This window comes from Colletotrichum lupini, chromosome 7 (assembly GCF_023278565.1).
Source record: "Colletotrichum lupini chromosome 7, complete sequence".
Lineage (NCBI taxonomy): Eukaryota > Fungi > Ascomycota > Sordariomycetes > Glomerellales > Glomerellaceae > Colletotrichum > Colletotrichum lupini.
The window spans coordinates 1287310-1309850 of NC_064680.1; the positions used below are offsets into that span (position 1 = coordinate 1287310).

Consider the following 22541-nt stretch of genomic DNA (forward strand, 5'->3'; position numbering starts at 1 on the left):
ATAAGTTATACTTATTATAACTAATAACGTCTTACAATTTATAGACTTTATAGCTCTTTTTAAAGCCGAGCTTAACGTTTATTTTTATTTAAGTAACGTTTTATTAAAAATAATTAGTTTTATAAACTAAAGATATTTTAAAAATATTTCTATTTATAATACTATCCTTTTTAAAAAGAATAATAAATAACGCTTTATTATTTATAATAGCCTTAGGCTTTTAAGGAGTATCTAGGGGCATATTTTAGCCTTTTATAAATAATATTATTTTAGTATAATATTTTATAAAAAACTATTAATAAAGCTAAAAATATTAATATAAAATAAGAAGTAACTTATAAATAACCTTGACGTTAATAATAATAAAGAGGGATCTTTTATAAGAAATTATAAAATTAATATAATAACTCTTTTTAAAATACTTTTTAAGTATACTAAAAGACGATTAGTAGTAGCTATTAAAATAAAACCTATTAGCCTTCAAATAATAATAATAGAGTTCTCTTAATAATAAAATTACTTAACTTTATTATTATAAAAATAAATAAATAAATTACGTATTTAATTATAATAATAAAGACGAAACTTATATTATTAGTCTCGAATATAAAGAGATTCTAAGGCCGGCCCTATTTATTATTAATATAAGATTTAAAACTATTATTATTATAATAATAAAAAGGTATTATAAAATTAATTTAGAAATATTTTTAATTAATTATTAATAAATTTTAAATATAATAATAAGTTTTATAATAAAAATCTTTAATAAAAGTTATAATAAAGAGTAAAAGTTTAAAAAAAAGATTTAACTTAGTTAGAATAGAAAAAAGGTATAAGTTAAAATTATTTTTTATAAAACGGACTTTAATTAAATAATAATACCCTAATTAGTTATAATTTATTTTTAAAATATTTCTAGCCCGAGTACTTAAAAAAAAAAACGAAGTCTAATTAGTTAAATTTAGCTAGGATTTATTAATATCTAAGTACTTACTATTATATACGGGACTCTTACCTTAACTAGGGGGGGTTATTATTAGTTTATATATAGACTCGAGATGTGGCTAGTACTGTAGAAAAGGGCTAGAAATCTAATTCGGCCAAAGCCGCGCCAAACGTGGAGAGGTAAAATGTATGAATAACGACAGAATATGGCTCGTGCAGAGAAGTGGTCTGGACCAGTCCATTCGGCGCTCTGGCTTCAGGCCTTCTTGTTCTCGCCGTTTGCGGGTTTGTAATGCCACAAGCGCAATGAAGATATCTTTGGCTAGAGCGTCGAGTTTAGGATTAGTGAGATAACCTAACAAGTCTGTCAGGCTAGCTGAGGAGAAGCACGAGCTTTCCAGTGTCAAGTACGAGAGCTGAACGAGGTGTTGATGATGCCATACTCCCATCTGCCCTGCCTATGGTTGACCAATGAGTGTCAACATCGTCAGGGAAGCAGTTGAGCCTCAGTCTGAACATAGCAGACAGCTTATCACGATTCGTTGATAGCGAGCCATGTTGTGATATCACTGCTCGCACTTGAGGCAGGCAGGTACCGATAGGTATCTTCATTATCCTCATAGAAATGGGGCGGTACACACCGAGCTCGCGACTGAGACTCCCGCGTCGCGTGGATGACGGACGGGAGGCCGGGTGGTGTATCTGACTAGCCGATTTCCCGCATATCAATGAGAAATGGGTTGCCATAATCCCTAGGTGCCTAGTTAGAGGAGGTAGGCTCAGTGACTGCGTAAGGAAAAGCGTCGTCAGTGAAATGACAGTGGCGTGTGTGGCTTGCGCATCGTCGCCCATCATCATCTCGGAGGCATATGGTTAGTCGCGGGGTGACTCGGTGTGTGGATCCAGCGTGATATATGATTGGCTCAATCGGTAAACAGAACGGGCAATGCAAGCGGTACGGTGCGACAGTGACCCAGTGATGCGGGAAGATGCGAAGCGGAGACGAGACCAAGTAGCCTCAAATGGAGAATTGGCTGGAATCTAAGACAGGCCGGCGGTGTATCAGCGAGCAAATTCGACTACATGAATGGTGGAGGAGAAAGAGAGAGAAAAGTAGCGACGGACCCCTGCAAAAGACATTGATGGTTGACGATGGTGACGATAATATGGGAGTGAGCTTTTGGTGTTGCAGGTCAGACTGAGCGAGTGAGTAAGCAAGGTACACTGTTTAACTCCATCGTTTTATATTACTAGAGGATTGCCGCAGTATATGTAGACGCTACCCTGCCCTTTAATTCCGCACTATTTAACCTTAACCCTTTTTTTACTTATTTTTTCCTCTATTCTACCCTTTTCTTTATTAAAAAATCGCTAAAATTATAGTTTTAATAGCTTATTAATAAGTTAGTATTACTATTTAAAAATAAGTAATTTTCTAGCACGTATAGCTTTAACGAGGTAATGCGGGATATTCTTATAAAGAATATAAAAAGTGAATATTCATATAGAAGCAAGAATATATGAATATAGGGGATATAAGCGTATATAAAAGAGGTTTTTGTAATAAAGAGAGTAATATAGTTGAATTACTATATGAGAAGTTGCTTGCTTAACGAAAGGTCTAGGTAGGCAAATACACGCCTATATATAGGCATAAAAACCTCTTACTAAAATATTCCATTGCTTATTAATTATGATATAATTAATAAGCGTATACGTAAGTGAATGCGTAATCGTAGTACGTAATTCCGCCTCGAGTAAATTCCAGATTATTCAGTTACCTTCTAGTACTTTCCATTGCTCACGTAAGCTTATATAAGCAGTATTGCTTACATAATCAATATCTATAATAATCTACAGAAATCGTAGATTAATATGGTATATAGTTTGCTTACGTAATATTGATAATAAGGCGAATAATAAGGTAAACAAAGTTACCTTCGTAACAAATTTATACTTAAATATAAACGCCGGGAGTTTTATTATTATAAAAATAGTAATAAATATATTAAAGTACTTAAGAGAGCTTTTTAATAAATTTTTAATACTATTTAAAGTAATAATTTTTAAGTTATAAAAAGAAGCCGAGCTACTATATTAATACGGCCCTATCTATTTCGTTGGTATTAATAATACCCTTTTTAGTATAGGATATATTAATAATACTTTATAGCTACGTTATTATATTTTATAAATTATACTTAATATTAGCGAGAATTCTAGTATTATATTTTAGTTCGTTTCTTAGTTCTTTTATTAAAGCTATTATTATAAGGTTAGTTTAGTTATTAATATTTTAATAAGTATTTTAATTTAACTTAAAGGCTCTTATAGCTTTTAAATAGAGGTTTTTAAAGGACTTATAATTAGACTTTTTATTCATTATAAATAAAATTATTATAATTAAAACTATAGCGTTATTTATAAACCTTAATAATAAATAGTTAATAATATAACTATCTTTTTTTTATAATAAGCTTAAAAAAGTATTTTAATTTAAGTACTAAGTAAGTACTATACTATTTTATTAAAACTATATTCTTATACTTATAACTTAGAAAGAATTAACTTTCTTCGATAATAAGGTACTTAGAGTAAGTAAGGTACTCTCTATACTGAAAGCTGGAGGGAGTACCCCCGGAGAGGAATGAATCATGGGCCCTGGCTGGCCATGCCTTAATCTGGCCTGTGGCCTCAGGCAAAATGGCCGAATCCATATTTACCCCCCAATGATGCATCAGGGCGCCTGGTTCCAAAGATGCCATCCCTGCCAGAAGCGGGTATGACGATGAGGCAGACGTCATAATGGGGGCCCCACGCCATCCAAGTGAGTGGAACAGGCTCCGATCCTGGATGGGCACCATGGGACGGGTTGGATCACAGCCATGGGTTCAAGGTTGACCACGCCAACCGGGCCCTGCTTCTGGAGTCCTGGCACCTGGTTCTTCTGCGCCTGGGACTGGCAAGCCTGGCGTGTCGTGCGTGTCTGGCTGCAACCGGGTGCCCAAATCATGGAATTGGGAAACGTGGCGGCGGGAGGGCAGACGGGAAAATGTGAGTTTTGCATCTTGGATTCGCGCCCTCGTCTGACCCCAGCCCTTGTTCGGCCGGGGGCCATGTTGTATGATTGACCCAGATAGAGATGGGGGCAGCAGTGTGAGCTGTCGGATGTTTGTAGATGGTATTGCCAACTTTGAGAGTTCCCGAATCATGGATACCGGCTGATTGCCGTGATTGTGTCCGTATGTGTCTCTGAGTGACTGTCAATTCTGCCAGTAAATACACAGTGCCATGTCATGCATCATCCCAACTTAACGTCGCAAGTGGCCGACTCTAGCGTGTCCAGCGCCCCTGAACTCTGGTTCCTTGGCGCCGACGTAGCGTCGTTCGTGGTCGAGACACAGTTGGAGTCTGTTTGTCGAACTGTGTGTCTCTGTGTGCCGATTCTTGTCTTCAGTGCTGTGTCATCACTCGCCTGAACCTCGCCATCATAGAGAACATGGCTCAGCCTAGCAACTGTGCAGATTGTCCTGTATATAGTGAATCCCGCGGACAATCGACGAAGGAATCGGAGGGAGGCTTCTTGATGCCCCTTGCTGGGCACTTGCCATTCCCCTGTCCCATCTGAATCGCAATCTTGGATCTGGCGCTCCGTACAAGGCGAATGGGTCCGGGGTTGGGATGGTGAGAGGGACGTTTTGAAACGAGTCGATTGGTTTGACTGCAAACATCATGAGAGTTGAGCTGAGAAGCTTAGATAAGATGTCTCCTCCTCCCAGTCGACGGGAGGCAGGAAGCAAGGAAGATGATGGATGGAACACCCCTGGAATGATTAGAAATCCCCAGGTACCTCCAGTGTACATGAGGTATCTGCGAAGTCGACGCCGGCAGCAACGGAGAGCGCGTTGAGGAAAGTGTCTTTCATGATGCTGGCCGGGAAGGGAGAGAAGCCAAAGTAGCTCCTTCCCCCGTATGAGGCGCTCTGCCTGGCCTTCGTCGAGCATGGCAGGAATCCAGGACGTATCGAGGCGCCTTCCCCAAGCCATGCACGGTTACCTCAGGGCGCGTACGGAGTATACCTTACGGTCTCAGGTACCTCCAGGTAAGGTACATCTACACTGGCCAAGTACCAGGAAGCACCCCGCCTTGGCTCCTGCTGCTTTTTTTTCTTCTTTTCTTTGACGAGCAAAACACCACACAAAACAATCTCGCTGATGGGAGAATATCTGGGAAGGAAGCAAATGACTACCTTGCTTAGATACTTGTTTCATTGCGCTTTCCCAACCATATATCCATCACATCTGTCTATCTGTGTATTCTGTGCATTTAATCATCGTCCAGACCAAAGGTAAACTGACTGCAGTGGGGAGACACATGATGAGGGAAGCACGAGAAGAGGAAAAAAGAAGCCCCTCCACGGGTGCCGTTGATGACTGATGCTCTTACCTTTTCTTTCCCTCAGCCTCTCACCTGACAAACCTCGGGTCGCTCTTCCTCTTGCACCTCCCGTCGCTACACTGATTCACGCTCGGCTGGTTCACCGAGGGTTCCAAAATAAAAGTAAGGCCCATCGACCTTTTACATCATCATCATCATCATCACCTTGCGCATCTATAGCTCCGACCGCAGCCTGTCTTTGCACACTGTCCAACTTGCGCAACCTTTCACACGCCCTCACTCCCGGCCTCTCACACACCTCGCTGGGCGAACAGCTACCTCATCTGACACTTGTCCACCAAACTTCTGTCATCATCATCGCTCAAATCCAGTCAACCGGGCCAGTCTACTGTCCAGTACGGTAGTCAGCCCGTCTCTGCGTGCCACTTCCGAAGACCAGGACGGAGCAACGCACACTCCCCCCTCTGCACTCTAGTGTCCTCGCCCACCCCAGAAATTCCAAGTCTTTGACTTCTCCCAACTTGTCGCACGGTACGTGCCGCAAAGTACCTCTACCCTGTTCGCACACCAAACTACTTTTACGAAGGAGGTACCTTGCCTACCTACAGCGACTACTGGCAGAACACGCCGTCATCGTCTACCATTCTTCTTCGCCTGGCCCTGTCAACCTGAACCCAGCCAACACCCCTCCCCGGCTCCAAATCCATACCTATTTCCCTCTTTCTACCTTGCTTTGGTGCGGCCCCTAGCGCCGTCTGCCCTTTTTCGCCCTTCCCTTTCGCTTGGTCCCCCGGCCTCTTCTAACCAAGACAAACGTGCTGCTGCTGCTGCCCGTCTTCCCGCCCGATCTCCAGCTGCCTGCTCCTCCAACTTCCGTCATCCGAGTCCACGTTGCCCCTCCGCCAACATCACCAACGCTCGCCGCAGTCCACAAATTCCTCTTCCTCGCAACAATTTCTCCCTTTCAGCCGCTGATTCCCCCATCCCCCATTCACAAAGAAACAACCTTGCACCCGCTTCTGTCGACTCCGACATTTCCTCACTTCTCTCTTCTCGTGATACAACAATCCATTCCAACTTTGCCCAGGATTCAAAGTACCGCATCGCCCACCGAGCATATTCCCACGACTCGTGCTTTGCCGTCTCCGCATTACCAATCACACTCAAACATCGAACGTCCCCTCAACACGGGGCAGGTCGACCGATTCAGCCGCCGATTACTGCGACGTGTGCTGCGTAAACCGAACTTTGCGAATAACCTCACATAACGTCGTCCTTCCTAGCGGCCCAATCTAGCATCATGTCGACGATACAGCAGCTTAAGAACTTTATCCGACACGGTATGATGTCCCCTCTCTTCCCTTGCCTCGTCGGCGCACTGGGTTCTTTCACGATTCGAGCTGTTTGCTCATGTCGTGCCCCGATTCTCCTTGGCGACTTGAACACTCTCGTTGGCTACCAATTTGCTGACGCTATATATGTGTAGGAAAGCAAGCTCGAGCGAACAACGATGAGCCGGCAGCCAAGCAGTCCCCACCGCCTAAGGCGCATGTAGGCGTATCAGAGCCTGCGTATGCCGCCGCACCACCTGCTCAGGCGATTCCCGAGGCGTACTCAGTTGCTGGCGATGGCCAGAACCGCGTCGCTCAGGCAAACCACGCAGCCGCCCACGCCGCCGAGCCGAACCAGTACAAGACGTCCAAGGCCGGCAAGAACATCGACAACACACACTTGGCCAAGCTTGTGGCCGAGGAGAACGAGAGCAGGAGTAAATTCCCGAGATATCCCGGCTTGGAGAGATGGGAATTGGTCGAAAAGATGGGCGACGGTGCCTTCAGCAACGTCTACCGCGCGCGCGATACTACTGGCGAGCACCCCGGCGAGTGTGCCATCAAGGTCGTTCGCAAGTATGAAATGAACAGTATGCAGGTGAGTTATTGCTTGGGTGGTTACGGCCGCGACCATGATTTTCTCGCTTTTTGTTCGCTGCGTTGTTGTTTTTGATTTAAGCCTTTTGGAGCATTCCCATACCAACCGAGGGTCGTGATTAGGGAAACAAGCATTTACATCCGGACTTCAAGAAGGTCCCCAAGGCTGCAGAGGTGCGAAAACTTTCTATATTTCATTTGTCTACTATTCGGGCCATTCTCACTTTTCGACACTTTCATGTTGTACTACAGTCACTGTTATTTCGAGGATGGCCTTCCATTTGCTTGACGGACACGTTTGCTGACCTCAGCGTAGAGAGCAAACATCTTGAAAGAGGTCCAAATCATGCGACAGCTTGATCACCCGAACATCATCAAGTTGATTGATTTTTCCGAATCCCGGCAATATTACTACATCATTTTAGAGTTGGCGCCTGGTGGCGAGCTTTTCCACCAGATTGTTCGCCTCACGTACTTCAGCGAGGAACTTTCGAGGCACGTCATTGTGCAGGTTGCGCAGGCTTTGGAGTACTTGCACGAGGAGAGGGGCGTAGTTCATCGGTAAGTACGACACAGTTTGCTTGTCACCAGCCCACACCGATGAGATCGAGGCAGTGAGTGGTGGGAGCGCCGACTATGCATCTTTCCGTGACGTCAACCGGTCGTTCAGTTGACTAACGTGCAATGTCCCAGTGATATCAAGCCTGAAAACATCCTCTTCAGCCCGATCCCGGTCATTCCGTCCAAGAACCCCAAGCCTAAGCAGCCTGGCGATGAAGACAAGGTTGATGAGGGCGACTTCATCCCTGGCGTTGGTGCGGGTGGCATTGGCCAAATCAAGATCGCCGATTTTGGCCTGTCCAAGATCGTGTGGGATAACCAAACCATGACGCCCTGCGGCACTGTCGGATACACAGCTCCCGAAATTGTCAAGGATGAGCGCTACTCGAAGTCGGTCGACATGTGGGCATTGGGTTGTGTCCTCTACACGCTGCTTTGCGGTTTTCCTCCTTTCTACGACGAAAGCATCGAGGTGTTGACGGAGAAGGTTGCCAAGGGCCAGTACACTTTCTTGTCCCCTTGGTGGGATGATATTTCCAAATCTGCCCAAGACCTCATTTCCCACCTTCTCACCGTGGATCCTGAGAAGAGATACACCATCACCGAATTCCTCGCCCACCCTTGGATCAAGGGCTCTGGCCCAACGCCTCGTGACGAGAAGAAGACGCAGCCCGACATGCTGCGCGCGTTCGATGCCAACAGAATCAACGATGGCGACCGTCGCTACGACTTCCGTTCCCCCGGTGCGGTCAACTTGCGTGAAGTGTTTGACGTCGGATACGCTGTTCACAGGCAAGAGGAAGAGGCCAAGCGTCGGAAGCAAGTTGGCACCAAGGGCGGTGTTCCCGCTCGCTTCCTCAACAACCTTAACGAGGAATCAGAGGATGAAGATGCGGAAATGGCCGAGAACAAGGAGGCTGAATACGTCCACAAGCCATCGCAGGCGACACAAGCACTCGAGCAGAGCATGCGTAATGCCCAGATCAAGGATCAGCAAGAGCATCGCGGACGCGAGCGTGAGCGTCAAGCGCCTGCAGCGAACGAGAAGGGCTACGGCCAACACTCGGCAACTGTCACGGCTGCAGCTCGCCAACAGGTTAGAGACCGCAACAGACAGAAGGGTGCCTTTGAGCTCAGCCTTGACGGCGCCACATTGTTGGGAAGACGAAACAAGCAACCTCTCGCGGCAAGAGCTGGCGGGGCATAGGAGCCCCGTACTCCAAGCTGCACTCCTCCCGGGAGTGAGGTCGAACTTGCGCGAAGCCCCAGCGCTACGAAGTAGACCTAGAAGGTGGCACTATGAACGGATCGTTGTGAAATTTTAGGCGTAAGGGTTACAGGGATGGCATATCTTGGTCGAGTGGCCGAGGACACTAGCGCAAATCATGATACGAACGTCGTGGATATCCAGGTTGTGTCTGTCAAAGTAGGGTTTTGTTTGTGATTTGTGTTTTCCGGGGAGGATTAGTTACGACACGTATCTCTATTATGCGGCATTATACATACATAGGCTCGGAGTTCATTGGCAACTGGGACCATAGTTTCTCATTGCGTAAACAATGAATGAGATTTGCAATTCAATTTTCATTTCAACTCTTCCAAAGATATCTCGTCCACTCGAGTGATGGTTTGGTGATGTGCTGTCTATGCGTCCAGGGTATTCGCGGCAATCACATGGTCGAGCTATCAGACAATTTGGGTTCGTTGGATGCTTTTCACAACCTTTCGTGGCATCAAAAATACCATCTTCGTCCTCGTTCTCGTATATTGCCCCCCATGGCCTACAACACAACCGACCCGAAGGTTGATGGCTTGGGCCCACTCGAACGGGCACACTATGTCTCCGATAATCATCAATCCCAAGTATTCAGTGTTCCCCAAAGGCCATCAGCGCAAGGTCAAACCATGGTGACCTATACCGGGACAGCAGCGTGGTCTCCCTCCGGGAAGGGGTGGACTCATGTCTAGCAGAGCAGGTACGGCGCGGGCGGCTGCTTTGTTCCTCGGGTTAGGTTGCTTCAGTATACCTGACAGATGCAGCTGTGGTCATGATAGGGAGGTACGTGACTGCACGGGCAAAAGTAAGTAGTACTTTCCCGTCGTGGCAGGTGGCATTCGGGGAATTATTGGGATGTTTTTCTGTATTCCTGACGAAGAGGGCCGTTGCGGTCTGTGATGTTCTTTTCGATGCTTAAATCGTATGCTCGCTTGACTTCTTTTTCTCAGACCACTGGGGACTGGCCCCCGAGTTTCCAACTTCATCTCGTCCTTATTATACTGGCTGCGACGGCTTCTTCTTCTTCTTCTTCTTCTTGTCGATGGAGTCTTTGCTTGACGGTGAGTCATTCCTCGTGATTGTCCGACCCGGTTGTCGAATACTCTCTCCCTGGTATGATGGTGCTGTAAGGTTCCCCAAGTCGGCAAGGACTCAGACCTAGAGGATGTTCTGATGAGGGGCCAAGGAGGATGTCGAAGCGAAAAATGAGCGAAGTATACCGTGTCGGAATTTTCTTCTAGTGTACGTATAAGCTGATCCTGTCGCAGTTGTCTCCCCTATTGTAATTGTCGTCGTCATCGTCGTCGTGGGGGGTGCTGTGTTGCTCCCCACGATGTCTGTTGTCCGCAATTGTGATTTGGATCGGTCTCGCTCAGGGCAGCTTCGCAACTTCAACACCAGGTCGTCAAGTTCTAGAACGCGTCACCGCATCGGATCAGTAATCTCAAGCACCAGGCCCAAAGCGGATCTTGCAGTGTGCCCTTCTTCTAGCTCCAGAGACAAAAAAGGTGATGGCCGATGGCCAGGACGGCACAGGCGCCTTCGACTATACTCCATCGACCCAGGACCATTCACAGCGATGTTGAGCCGCCGAGACAGGATTCGCCAAGACGGCAGCCCTCACCCATGGCCGAATCTTTGCGAAGAGGAGAGAAAAGGTCAGCGGGACGGCCCGCTCACGGGATTCGATCCGGCGGGAGCGGAGCTCACCGCGTTTCTTGATGGGGAGGAGGGGTCGCTCGTGGGACCAGGGTCGGATCGGATCTAAGGGTCACGATCTCGGAGAGGCGCTTGCCTGCGGCCCCAGATGGCGCAATTATGGGGACCTTGGCGCGATGGCCGATGAATTGCGCAACGACAGCTCATCGAAGAGGCTCGGACTTTGACCGTATTCTTGGGATGACGAACAATTTGCGATCAAAATTGAGTCTTTGGCTTTCGAGAGAGCAATTTCGAGCCTGACGAACACCGTACTCAGAACTATCAAGAGTTCCACCTTGCAATGCCCTTGACCTTGCCTGGTTTCAAGTAATCGATTGAAGCTTAACGGGATCAAGGGGGGAAGGCCATATCGACAACAACCTTTCGAGACAGTTGTCTTCTCACGAATCTGACTTGACCACGCCATCTTAGTCTTCGAGGCCCAAGCCTACGACACGAGTTGAACAAACGTGTGGGCTTGCGATGTGGTGCCATATCATTCAACAAAAACGTGTCGGTATCAACTCTTCTGCTTTGAGAGATCCTTTCGAAGACGGTCTTTCCTTTCGAACATTTCGCGTCGTCGTTCGCGTTTCTAAAGTGTGTTTGAGTTGGCAATTAGCTTTTGGTCCTCAATCCAATCAACGGCAACTCGTTTAGTTTGGCTCAAAAGAGTATACTGTATCGGCTTTTTTTTCTTTCGAATATACTTAACGATTGCAATCTGCAATGCCACGTCTTCCATTTCGAGCTATTAGCAGCAAAGAATCAGTTTGATCTGGTTGACTTTAGCGTATCAGAAAATCGGATTGTGCCCATTTCCATTCTTGTTGGAGTGCAAACGGCAAAATGCAACACAAAAAGCAGGACTGTGGCCAGACGGTGTCGACACAGTCACAACCCAAACTTGATACAGATACGGACAATAGACCTTTCAGCCAGACTGCCAGCTTCAAGGGACCTTCATTCAATATTTCGTCATTTAGTCAGACCATTCTGTCAAGTACAGAGATGTCAGAGACGTTGCCGACTGCAACTCGGTGTTGAGAACCTTGATGGCCTGCATTGATAAGGCCATTTTGGTAGCGTCTCAGGAACCCGGATGGCCAACCCTGATGGCCCAGCATCTCACACAAAATCAGTCTCCGCCATCGCCAATCCGCCAACCATCACCCGCGATGTTGCTGGAATTGAGCAAGATAGCCAGCGCATCCTCGAACTATGGACAGGTCAGGCGGCAGGCCACAGCATGTCGACGACTCGCAACGGATGCTGATGGACCGGGTGTTTTGATGAGCCAATCTTTCCCAGCCAGTTCGCACTACCCTTCCCACCGGGGGAATGCCGTTTCTCCCTTCCACCGCCATTCTGAGGCCCCTGAGATAGAGAGATGGTTGAAGGCATAAAAGGGGCCGCTCATCCTATCTTCCTCATCTCGACCCCTTTCACTGTCATCTCTTCATTCGAGTGCCCGCAACACCGTCAAGTTGGCCGCTTTGAGGGCCGAAGCAAATCGACCAAAATATGCGACAACAGCCAAGTTCAGACGGCTGAATGGAGAGAATGGGAAGACAGAGAAAACCCGCACACTGTATCGATCAGTCAGACTCTACTCCTCGCCTCTCCTGACGTCTGATGTTTACCTCTCGGGTCCCTGCTCAACTTCAGGCAGGGCACGGCGCCTTTGAGAACCCCCACGGTAAGAAGCCACGGCCTCTCCTTTTTGTTCCTTCTCCTTGTCCATACCTCTCGCCTGTCTCGCTTCATTTCCCCTCTCACCGGTCTCTTGACTCTCTTCACCTCGAGCTCGGAGTAATTGGCCGATTGGGTAACCTGCTCCATCACGAGTTGCCCAGCGTCGCCGTCGGCCAATCTCGATGATTGGACAACCCACGCCTTTTAGCTAAGAGGTATTATCGCTCTTCTCTCTTTACGGAACGTCCGATAGGGATTTTACTGGGATTGTCTTCCCCTGGCAAGGTTCTTTTGAATCTCCTCTAAGCGGCGGAGCCGAGGTAGAGCTGAGGTTTAGGCAAAGGCCTATAGTCTCACTGGTGAGACTCCATCACTGAGTTGTCTTCGATGACTTGCTTTCCTGAGGCTTTTCACCATGCTTTGATGATGGATGGCGAGGTCATCTGGCGTTGGACAAGTCTGTCGTCTGTCGATTCTCTCGTCTTTTTCTGTCTGTTGTTTTCCGTCTTTCACTCGAGGCTGCCTAGTAAGCAGACGGATCCCACTTGGGTAGACAGCTAGTCCCAACTCTGGCCAATACGGGATGGCTGCGTCGCATCACCTGAAGACTTTGGTGCGGGATGGTACAAACTCTGTTTTGCGCGGGTGCCGCCGCCAAGCGCATCACAAGCAGATTTCCTTCTCTGTCGTCCTACATACATTGTCATGCATACACAGACGGATTCACACCAATACGCACCCAACCACGACGAGCAATGCCGCCGTCGCCTTTCCTCAGTCTGGTGCCGTGCCCCAGAGGCGTCCACTCTCATAGCTCTTCACTCCAAAGCAGCCTTTCTTCACACATCCGATAATCCACAATCCAGACCGGCTCTGCCCACCCTCCCACGCTGTTCCTAGCCCGAACGTTTGACCGAAGATGGGCGGGGCTACCCTCATCGGACACTTCTCATCCACTCACCATTGACGATCCTTCCAAGCCCGCCTACAGCATCGCATTCACACGACCACGGCAGCCATGCACGCTCCATTCTGCCGCCCTGTTCGCCATATCGAACTGTCGTGCGTGGATGCCCAGCCTGCCACACTTGACCCAATCACAAGAGCCCGGCGCCCCGTCGTCGGGTGGGACCCCCAGCCCGAACGTGGCACCCTGCTCCGTGTTACCAGCCGACCACACGTCTCAAAGCTTGCACAGCTCTGCACCCGTAGATTCGGTCCCAGACCCCGCTCCTCAACGGTGCCAGTCCACCTTCTCCAAGCCGCAGGGAGCTACTATGGATCCAACCATGGGAATACCAGCCTGATGCGGTATCACACAACCGCCATGTCATCTCTCTGCCTCCAACAGAGCTTGCGCGGTATTCGCGGTCTACACTACGGAGCACTTATCCGATCCTCCAGGGATAGACATGTCCCTTCTCCGAGGACTCCCGCGCCTTCCACGTAATCGCGAATGAAATCGCGCTTCCTCGTCCGATAGCCGCCTGATGTCTGGCTGACTGATACGTGGGGGACATGCCTCCGAGATGGCTATATAAACCCAGACCAGCTCTGGTCGAAGAGGAGATTTCTTCTTCATCCGACTCATCAGCTTCAAACACCAGACTCACAACAAACAAACACTCAAGCCTTTTCGCTTCCACTACCAAACTATCAAAATGGCCCCCTGGTGAGTGAACCGCCTGCTCTGTCTTCCACGCACGGGAGATACAAAATTGCGCATGAGTCTCTTTCTGGATGATTGGGATTCTCTTTGAGTTTCGATCTATCCCACCGGAGGAGCTATGCCTTTGAGATCTCCAACGTCGAAGCTAACCTGATGTGAATAGCACCTGCTCCTCCTGCGGCTCCAGCTGCGCTGGCTCCTGCACTGCCTGCTCTTGCGGCTCTTGCTCCGTAAGCCACATCTCTATGACAGCAAATCTCGAGATACACAGGCGCTGACTTTCAATCTTCACAGCACTAAACAAAGCATGACTTTTCTGCTCCCATCAAATTTGACAACCCGGAAGCGGCTCGCTCGCCAATAGCCAATATCCAACCCGAGCTGTGTGCCCTCCATTCGACAACGCGGGTGGAAGGATTGTAAGATGTTGACTTAGGGGTGGATCTTTGACTGCTGGAACCCAGTTCCATTTGCCAACAATGATTGCCGAAACGGGGAATCCTCTAGTCTGTGGAGAACACCGGGTTTCTACGTTTACGCTTGACAATTCCGGCAGTTCTTGTTGGTAGTTGGAACTGGGACTCGAGATGGAGAATCCTTCTTTCATTCTTTTTTATCTCTCGTCTCGTGGTATGATAGTTTTGTTTTGAGATGGCAATACGAACTACGAGTGTTTTGATTCCCGGGAAATATCTTACCTCTTCTGCTGGTGACCCAATCATGCGGCCTATCTTGTTTGGGTAAAGTACATATTCTGCGAAAAATGAATAGCTTTGTATCCTTGTGAGTGATTTAAAGGCATCTGATTCTTCAGGTGGGGATCTTGCTTCCCTTGGAGAGGTTGCGAGCGGCCCGCCGAATGCCTACCTAAAGCGGGACATGCATGCATGGCTTCGAGCTGATTGACGCTATTTGCTGAGACTGGAGCTTTTCGGGTCTCCAAACTTGCCAAATCAGTGAGGGGAAGAAAGGTTAGGCTTTCTCCAAAGGGGGCCAGCTCCAATGAAGATGGGAGGAAAGGTCGGGATGACAGCAAGCTTCGTTCGGGAGAGCTGGAGAATGTCCCTTTCCCCTCCACTTCGCTGGCACCTCTGGTGGTTTATCCCCCCACTCGGCGTCGGGATCGGGGTTCATGCGGGCATGTGTTGGATGGTTCGCGACGGAGGGGGAGGTGCGGGGGACGAGGCGTTGGTTCGTTGGTGTGTGTAAGATACATGTGCCTAATTTATCAATGTAGGGCGTTTCAAACTGTCAGCTGACTGATTTTGACTGATTGATGCGCTGGATGGATGCGGCTTGGCACATGAGAAGATGTGGTTGCGATAGGGAGGATAAGGTAGGCGGGATGAGACACGAAGGCATGCGGCGAGAAACGGTTGGCAGAGTTGCGGCTTGTGATTGAGGATGTGAGGTATGCGAACTTGACTGGGTGTGGTTTGGCGGCGATTTGGGGGCGATTTCGTTGGGGGAGCTATCTGAGGCGCGGCGCGCGGCGCGTGGTTACTAGGTAATACTTACTAAGTAGTCGGTGCCGTGATCTGCTGGTAACGGGGTTTCGGGGTTTCTCTGTGTTGGCATTGGAACAACGAGGGGGCTTGAAAATGATGTAAGGTCTATGAGAGTGTTGGTTACCTACCTCATCACTTTGGATGATGTGGTTGATCTGTACGGTATTGGCAATTACTGTCTCTTTTCGGGGTGCACGTCAACGAAGAAAATTGTTCCTGGGTCGGTCCTTGAGGACCATTCGACCCTCCGTGGGGGTTAAAATCGCAGTGTACAATTGCTCAGTACTTTATGTAAAGGTTGCTTTGATTGCAGTGAACCGATTGAAGCGCCGATGTGGTTGTGGCACTAGGCTCAGCGCTGCAACTATCCCCCCGTCAGCTTCGAAGATGACTCTGACGATGAAACAAAACATGATATTGAGATTATATGCATTCACCTGTCTAACAGAGTACCTCGCAAAGGACTGAATCAGGCTTCACATACCAAGGTTCTATTATCGGCAATACTAAGTACAACGAGAGCCGACTTAGTAACGGCCATAGTAGCGAACCTTGATGGCTCGGTTGTGCAATCTTTTCTAGACCCTGACAGCCGGGACTGTCACTCAGTTTCTCTTTTTCATCTCGAGTAGGAATGCCAATTTTAGCCTGATGAAAATATTCCATGTTAATGAACTGATTACTGGCAGGAACGTGATCTGCCCGGACGCCGATGTCCCCGGCCCCTCCTCAAGTGCTCATCTCTTGAAGGGCTTTCATAGCTAAAGCAACGACAATCGACTCTCACATCACCCAGACAAACTCAGAAACGAGCCGCGAACATCCACTGAGTCTTCACGAATCGATTCCCCGAAAAGATAACCCACGATTAAACCACAAGCGCGTTATCCTCGACGAAAAACTTACGAACCTACCCGACATAGCACCAGCCAGCGAAGCCAAAGGTCAAAATCAACAAGACAAGATCACGAATCCGAACAAGAACTCTACATAATTTAAGCTTCAAATCTCACCGGGGAACTTCCCACCTTCGAGCGGGGGTCTCGGTGAATTGTCAAATCTCCAGCGATCCACCCCGCTTAGAAAGCCCGCGACAAGGAATATGCCCGGATGCGGTCGGCCAGCTGGGCAGGCGGAGCAGCAAAAGATCCCGGTGCAATGCGGGTGAAGTGCCGATAGGGCCAGGATGGGGCCCGACGCGGATTTGAGAATCGTGTGTTCATCTGATCCGAGATCGCAAGTACCAGTATGAGTTGGCATTGATGCAGTTGCTTGCGACATCGCAATCCCGGGTAGGATCGGTATAGCTCACTACAGAGCTCGATGCGAAGGGGAATCACGAACACATCCAAGAGTTCAAGAGAAAGCGGCAGCTGTTTTAAGAGTCTAATAAGCCAAGCTCAGGCTCGACAAGTCTCCTTTCACCACGCACCAGATCACCAAGTCAAGGCAAGGCTGATTGGCGGACAGGATATGCATCTCCAACCAAATCCGTCGGAACCTGCAGCGCACACGGCAGAACGGAGGAAACACAGATGGCGACGTTCAATGAGAAGCGCCAAACGGATCAGCCAGCCCGGCGGTACGGCACGGCACGGCTCATGAGGTTGGAGGTTGCCTTGGCTCTTTCCGTTGTCGTTACATGACTTGACGCCTGCGTTGTGTCAGTGGTGCCACGGTGGGAAACGCATGAGCGCTTGGTGGGATGCCTTGCCGCAGATACTTGAAGCATGTCAGACGGTGGGTGTCGCACGGCGTCGTCCACTGTCGCCATGTAAATTGTCTTTTGGAGGCGGCGTGGCGACATCAGGCTCCAAGAGTCCTTGGCAACTCGGTGGCAACTGATCCTCTAATGGCTGGTGATGTCCGCCAGAACTGCGGTTCGCGGACTGGCAGTATTGTGAATTGCGTGTGTTGATGTGGTGTCCTGCGTTGAGTGTTTGCACCATCATTTTTAGCCCTCGTTCTCTGAGCAAGTTAGAAACTCCTTGTAGCTTGTGCAACAACTTGTGCAGACCACACCAGTCTTGTTCGAGTTTGTCTAAGTCCTATGTAGACGATTCCTCACAATTGTCAGGCTCATTGTCGTCGGGGTACTTTATTCTCCTTCTCTATTACGTGCAATTACGCGCAGAACATTGCGGAAGCGTCGTGCAGCTCGAGTCTCTATTCAGTAGCAGGAGAGGCGGCGTGGGCAATTGATGATCGTTGAAGAAGTTGCAATTTGACACCTTGCTCCTCACAATACCTGTACAAGTACATGCGGACTGCCACCGATGCCTTCAAGCAAGCGCCAAAATAGATCACTCTAATGGCTTTACACGGAAATTATCGGGAGTTATTCCCAGCGAGGAAGGCTCCGCATCATTAATCAAAAGCCTGGGAGGCCCCCTTGACAGCTCGAGTCATTGCCGGTGGCTGCGACGGCGTCACCGAGATCACGGAGGTTCCAGCGGGGCTCTTTCGGCCGCGGTCCGGCTTATCGCCGACGAAGACCAGGCGGTTGGGTTGACCACGGGTTTATTCAGTGGAGCAAGGCGAAGATAACTAACATGTTTGTCCGATCGGGTTTCTGGGGGAGAACGGCATTGTCGACCGAAGAGGTTGTGTTAGACAATGCATTGACCACCATCTCACTTGCTTCTAGGAGCGTTTAAACCTTCTTCAACGTAACGATTGCCTAAATAGGCAAGCAGACTTGATCGCTGTTAGGGCAACTATTTTTGAAGGTCACGTACAATCATGTGTGGCCGAACCAAGGCCGGATGAGAGAGGAATTGAGTCAGTAATGATTACCAGTATCGCGGTAGCAACTGCTCCACGGTGAAGTTGTAGCAGAAATACAATTGACTCGATAACATCGTACAGACGATGCTATTATTTAGAGTAGGCCGGTTCCTAGTGACCGATTGAGACTCGCTTCTATAATCATCGGCTCTCTTACACGAACAGAGTCCATCATACCAAGACCAGACACAAAATATGGTGCCACGATATTCGGCTTACGCCAGCCTCTTCCCCATCTACTTACAGACATGCCTTGCGCAGGATACCAGCATTATTTCCGTCCTATACCTTATGAATCGACCTATCTTCTTCCTTCACCGTTTCACGGCAACTTGTTTCACAGCTTTGTTAATAGCACCAATACGTCGGATGCGTTAACTAACGAACTCCTTCAGTCTGCCACCAAAGCACCGTTCATCTCATACGATGACGAGCCCCTGGCACTTCTCGGCCAGAATCCAGCCATTGAGTTGATCGAGAAGCGTCCAGGCAACTTTGCGGGAGAAGCTGGCGTATGGATCAGCGATCGCAATGAACTCTGGTACACAACTTGGATCAATGATGGGCCTACCCACGTGGAAATCTTGGGTTTGAAAAATAACAGTATCAGAAACCTGACCTCTTTATAGCCGTTGAAGAACCCGAACGGAGGATTCTACCACTAAGGTCTCATGTACTTCACTTGCTTGCGAGACGACTCTCGAGACTGGTCTGGCGGGGTCGTATCTGTCAACCTAGAGACAGGCCACGTCGAAACTGCCCTCAACTCTTACTTTGGTCTCAAGTTTGATAACATTGACGATGTGGCCTAGGTCACGCAGCCGGGAACAAACAACTCGTACATGTTCATCACTGTCCTGCCCTTCGCCAAGGGCTCAACCACGACAGATCGCCTGCCTCAGGGTCTGTGGCGCTGGGACCCCCAGAAGAAGGTCTTATTACCTGCCATCAGCAGGACTGAGTTCCCCGTCGCCAACGGCGTCCGACCATCGAGGGACCAAAAAACTCTTTGGGTGACCGACTTTGGCGGCGATGAGCGAAGTAGAATTTGGGCGCTACCGGCTCAAGTAGGAGCACCGGCGATCTACAAATACGATCTCAATGAAGACATGTGGCCTGTCAACAAGCGAACCTTTGGTGTCTCGAGAATGCAGGCTCCGGATGGCATCCGCATCGATGACAAGGGTAGAGTTTGGACGGGTGAGGGTGAAGGTGTTATGGTCCGAAGTTCTCAAGGGAAGGTTATCGGTGTCTTTAATGGACAGTTTTTCACGAGAGATTCTGTTAACACGGCGATTGTACAATTCGAGCTCGCCGGGGATGTTCTGGTAGTGTTGGGCTAGAATAAGTTATGGACTGTCAAGTTAGCTGAGACGGTTTACAGCGCTTAACAACCTGCATCAGCTTGTACTTTATGACAGACTACAAATTCCGAGGATAGCTTAAAGGTAAATCAATAAGACCTCGATCACATGGGTTGCTGATTTGACATCTTTTGCTCAAGCTCTGAAACGTCACTGTTGGTAATTCAAATTACGGGTTTACCAAGATGATACATCCAGACATGCAAGAGCTTTAGACGTATCTTGGTGGTAATAATGACGGAAGAAGACATAACCTGTGTCGATGAGCTGCTTACCCTCCTCAAGGTTTATCGCCTTGGTGATGTATCGTGACATTCTGGGCATTTGAATTGCCATTACCCTGACCTGGCACGCACCATACTTTGGCAAACTCGGACTTCAAGCAAGGAACTCTTGATCTATTTTGACTTTCCCTAGTCCACGAGCCTAAAGTTTTCTCAATATGTCTTCAATAACCTTACATTTAACCTTGTTCCTATCGAGCAGAAAATTCAACAATTTTGGGCCAATTGCCCCAAGGGCGCAATTTCATTGCCCACAAACCTTCAATCCGAACGTAGCCAGCCCATAGCACTTCAACCTTTGAATTAAGACGATAAATACAGAGACTATGGAACTACCCAAAATGATACCAGGACAGACACGGTAATTTCTCAGCGTGCTGTACTTCAGTATGTAACAACCCGCGGGATGCGGTGCTTCCCACCACAGCTGGAGACGCGCCTCCTGATACCGGTGGGATAATTCTAAAGTACGAGTTGCCTCTGGATACTGACTCGATCGATTCAAAACCGGGGACGAATTAATTTGGGATAGATTGAAAATGTTGCAAATTAATCGTTTATTCAGCCTGCGTGAGTTGATCGTGCTCGACTTGATCAAGCTATAAAGACACTCGTTGAACCTGAGCTCAGCCAAGCCTTCAAGACTACCACCATTTTCACCAAGCCGACGCCGTCACAGTCCTTATCAATTGCATTCTTTACCACCGACCTTGCGTAAGTGAAACTACTAATCGTGACTTGTTGGTCGGCCTTTCGCTAACGAGGTAGCACCCAGGATTCCAACCCACAATGCAGCTCACAGGCTTCACCGCGGCTGTCGTCGCTATCTTCTTCGCCACCAGTGCCAGTGCCACGTGCACCACATCCTGGGGTGGATCCCCTTGCTCAGGGACTCAGTTGGCGTGTTGTATGGATATCAGCTATGGCGTTATGGAGCAGAACAAAAAAGATGAGAACTGGAGATATGCTTGGACGCGAGCCAACTGCAATGACTGCAAGGCTTGAGCCTGAGGACGGGGCTTTAGATCGGGAAACTCATCTCTCTTATCAAATCAATAACCTAATTCCATCGAAAATCCATGAGACAAGAAGACTCATTAGTTGGGCTACGTCATGAGGTCTGCTAACGCATGATCCTTGATTCACGAAGAAACCAGATGCTATAGGTGATTGCCGAAGGAATCAATTTGTTCTTAAGCACTTTCGAAATTTCATAGGGCGATGATATTCTGCCACCAGCTGCCGCTATTCTGCCACTAAGTGTGGCTACGGCCGCCATACGACCGCCGGTCTCGGGCATATACATAAGCTAGGCTCTACGTAATTAGCATTCGAATAGGTTAGGCTAATTAGAGGCCGTTAATTAACTTATAGTCGATTAAATTATTTTAGTAAAAAGTATAATAATTAACGAATTAGCCTAATTAACTACTTAATTAACTACCCAATTAACTACCTAATTAACTACCTAATTAACTACTTAATTAACTATTAATTACTTCGTATAGCCTATAGCCCGTAATTTAGTAACTTCCTCTACTTTAGCCTCGTCCTTTACTTTAGCCTCGTACTTATTAATAAGTCTATTTATTTCACTTTCTATTATAAAATTAATATTATAAATATAATCCTCGTTAACTAGATCCTATAATACGTCTAACTACGTAAAATTACTAATTAATTAGGATTACGACTTTATAAGTATTAGTAACCGAAGAGCCCCTATAAAATTAATTATGTTACTATTAACTATATTAATTACCTCGTTAATAATAGCTTACTAATACCCCCGTTATATCTTTATACTAAGCTCGTACGTATTAAAATCGTATATAATCTTAAGGCCTCGTTAAGTAGAAGTAGCCTTATTTAGTATTAGAAGTATTATTAATAATAATAGCGCTAGTATAAGTACTATTTTTATACGTTTAGTAGCTTCCTTATACTTAAATATAGAGGGCTCTTATTTAGAGGAAGTATTTAAATCGACCGCTAGCTTTTTTAATTTAAGTACCTTAGTACCCATTATAACTATTATAATACCCGCTATAGAGCCCTATAAGTAACCCTTACCTCGGATTTATAAAAGATTAAATAAGGGGGTAAAAGTATTATTATTAATAATAAGCTCTAAGCGTTGCTAAAACTAATATAAATAAATCTCTTTTAGTAATATTAGGGTACTATTCTTAATATATTACTAAAGGACGTAGTAATAAAGTAGCTTATAAGTAATTCGAATTAAATAAGGTACGTACTCTCTTAACGGCTTTTTGTATAAACCTAAATTTAGTTATTTACTTAGTATATAGAGTTTTTATAAAAAGTACCTAAGGGTATCGTAATATATATATACACGGACCTTCTTTTAAAATAATCCTATAATAATACTTAATACCTTAGCTTAGTAACGGGTCTAGTA

At 47.4% G+C, this 22541-nt stretch overlaps 8 protein-coding genes across 8 annotated transcripts; 5 read left to right on the top strand and 3 right to left on the bottom strand.

Annotated features, from left to right (window-relative positions):
• Positions 1–1094: 1094 nt before the first annotated feature.
• On the bottom strand, positions 1095–1695 carry CLUP02_13397 (uncharacterized protein; the record flags this gene model as incomplete). The annotated part of the gene is made up of 3 exons (XM_049292336.1): positions 1095–1364; positions 1432–1517; positions 1590–1695. The coding sequence occupies 3 exons, from the start codon at positions 1693–1695 to the stop codon at positions 1095–1097; spliced, it is 462 nt and encodes a 153-aa protein (XP_049149482.1).
• A 126-nt stretch (positions 1696–1821) lies between these two features.
• CLUP02_13398 (uncharacterized protein) lies at positions 1822–2088 on the bottom strand (the record flags this gene model as incomplete). Its single annotated transcript, XM_049292337.1, has 2 exons — positions 1822–1989; positions 2074–2088. The coding sequence occupies 2 exons, from the start codon at positions 2086–2088 to the stop codon at positions 1822–1824; spliced, it is 183 nt and encodes a 60-aa protein (XP_049149483.1).
• Positions 2089–3748: 1660 nt separating this feature from the next.
• On the bottom strand, positions 3749–4066 carry CLUP02_13399 (uncharacterized protein; the record flags this gene model as incomplete). Its single annotated transcript, XM_049292338.1, has 1 exon — positions 3749–4066. The coding sequence occupies one exon, from the start codon at positions 4064–4066 to the stop codon at positions 3749–3751; it is 318 nt and encodes a 105-aa protein (XP_049149484.1).
• Positions 4067–6646: 2580 nt separating this feature from the next.
• Positions 6647–9042, top strand: CLUP02_13400 (uncharacterized protein; the record flags this gene model as incomplete). Its single annotated transcript, XM_049292339.1, has 5 exons — positions 6647–6686; positions 6833–7275; positions 7398–7448; positions 7591–7835; positions 7968–9042. 5 exons carry the CDS (start codon positions 6647–6649, stop codon positions 9040–9042), a joined length of 1854 nt encoding a protein of 617 aa, XP_049149485.1.
• Positions 9043–9177: 135 nt separating this feature from the next.
• On the top strand, positions 9178–14599 carry CLUP02_13401 (uncharacterized protein; the record flags this gene model as incomplete). The annotated part of the gene is made up of 24 exons (XM_049292340.1): positions 9178–9251; positions 9492–9743; positions 9804–9847; positions 9944–10003; positions 10062–10237; positions 10298–10325; positions 10380–10619; positions 10699–10863; positions 10919–11038; positions 11090–11139; positions 11245–11412; positions 11605–11815; positions 11886–12041; positions 12124–12205; positions 12281–12413; positions 12481–12675; positions 12886–12997; positions 13065–13294; positions 13374–13549; positions 13612–13953; positions 14037–14179; positions 14237–14267; positions 14340–14406; positions 14483–14599. 24 exons carry the CDS (start codon positions 9178–9180, stop codon positions 14597–14599), a joined length of 3372 nt encoding a protein of 1123 aa, XP_049149486.1.
• A 1192-nt stretch (positions 14600–15791) lies between these two features.
• On the top strand, positions 15792–16678 carry CLUP02_13402 (uncharacterized protein; the record flags this gene model as incomplete). Its single annotated transcript, XM_049292341.1, has 4 exons — positions 15792–15908; positions 16035–16172; positions 16267–16398; positions 16481–16678. The coding sequence occupies 4 exons, from the start codon at positions 15792–15794 to the stop codon at positions 16676–16678; spliced, it is 585 nt and encodes a 194-aa protein (XP_049149487.1).
• A 1877-nt stretch (positions 16679–18555) lies between these two features.
• Positions 18556–19814, top strand: CLUP02_13403 (D-lactonohydrolase; the record flags this gene model as incomplete). The annotated part of the gene is made up of 3 exons (XM_049292342.1): positions 18556–18570; positions 18867–18983; positions 19284–19814. The coding sequence occupies 3 exons, from the start codon at positions 18556–18558 to the stop codon at positions 19812–19814; spliced, it is 663 nt and encodes a 220-aa protein (XP_049149488.1).
• Positions 19815–20908: 1094 nt separating this feature from the next.
• CLUP02_13404 (uncharacterized protein) lies at positions 20909–21124 on the top strand (the record flags this gene model as incomplete). The annotated part of the gene is made up of 1 exon (XM_049292343.1): positions 20909–21124. One exon carries the CDS (start codon positions 20909–20911, stop codon positions 21122–21124), a length of 216 nt encoding a protein of 71 aa, XP_049149489.1.
• Between the last annotated feature and the right edge of the window lie 1417 nt (positions 21125–22541).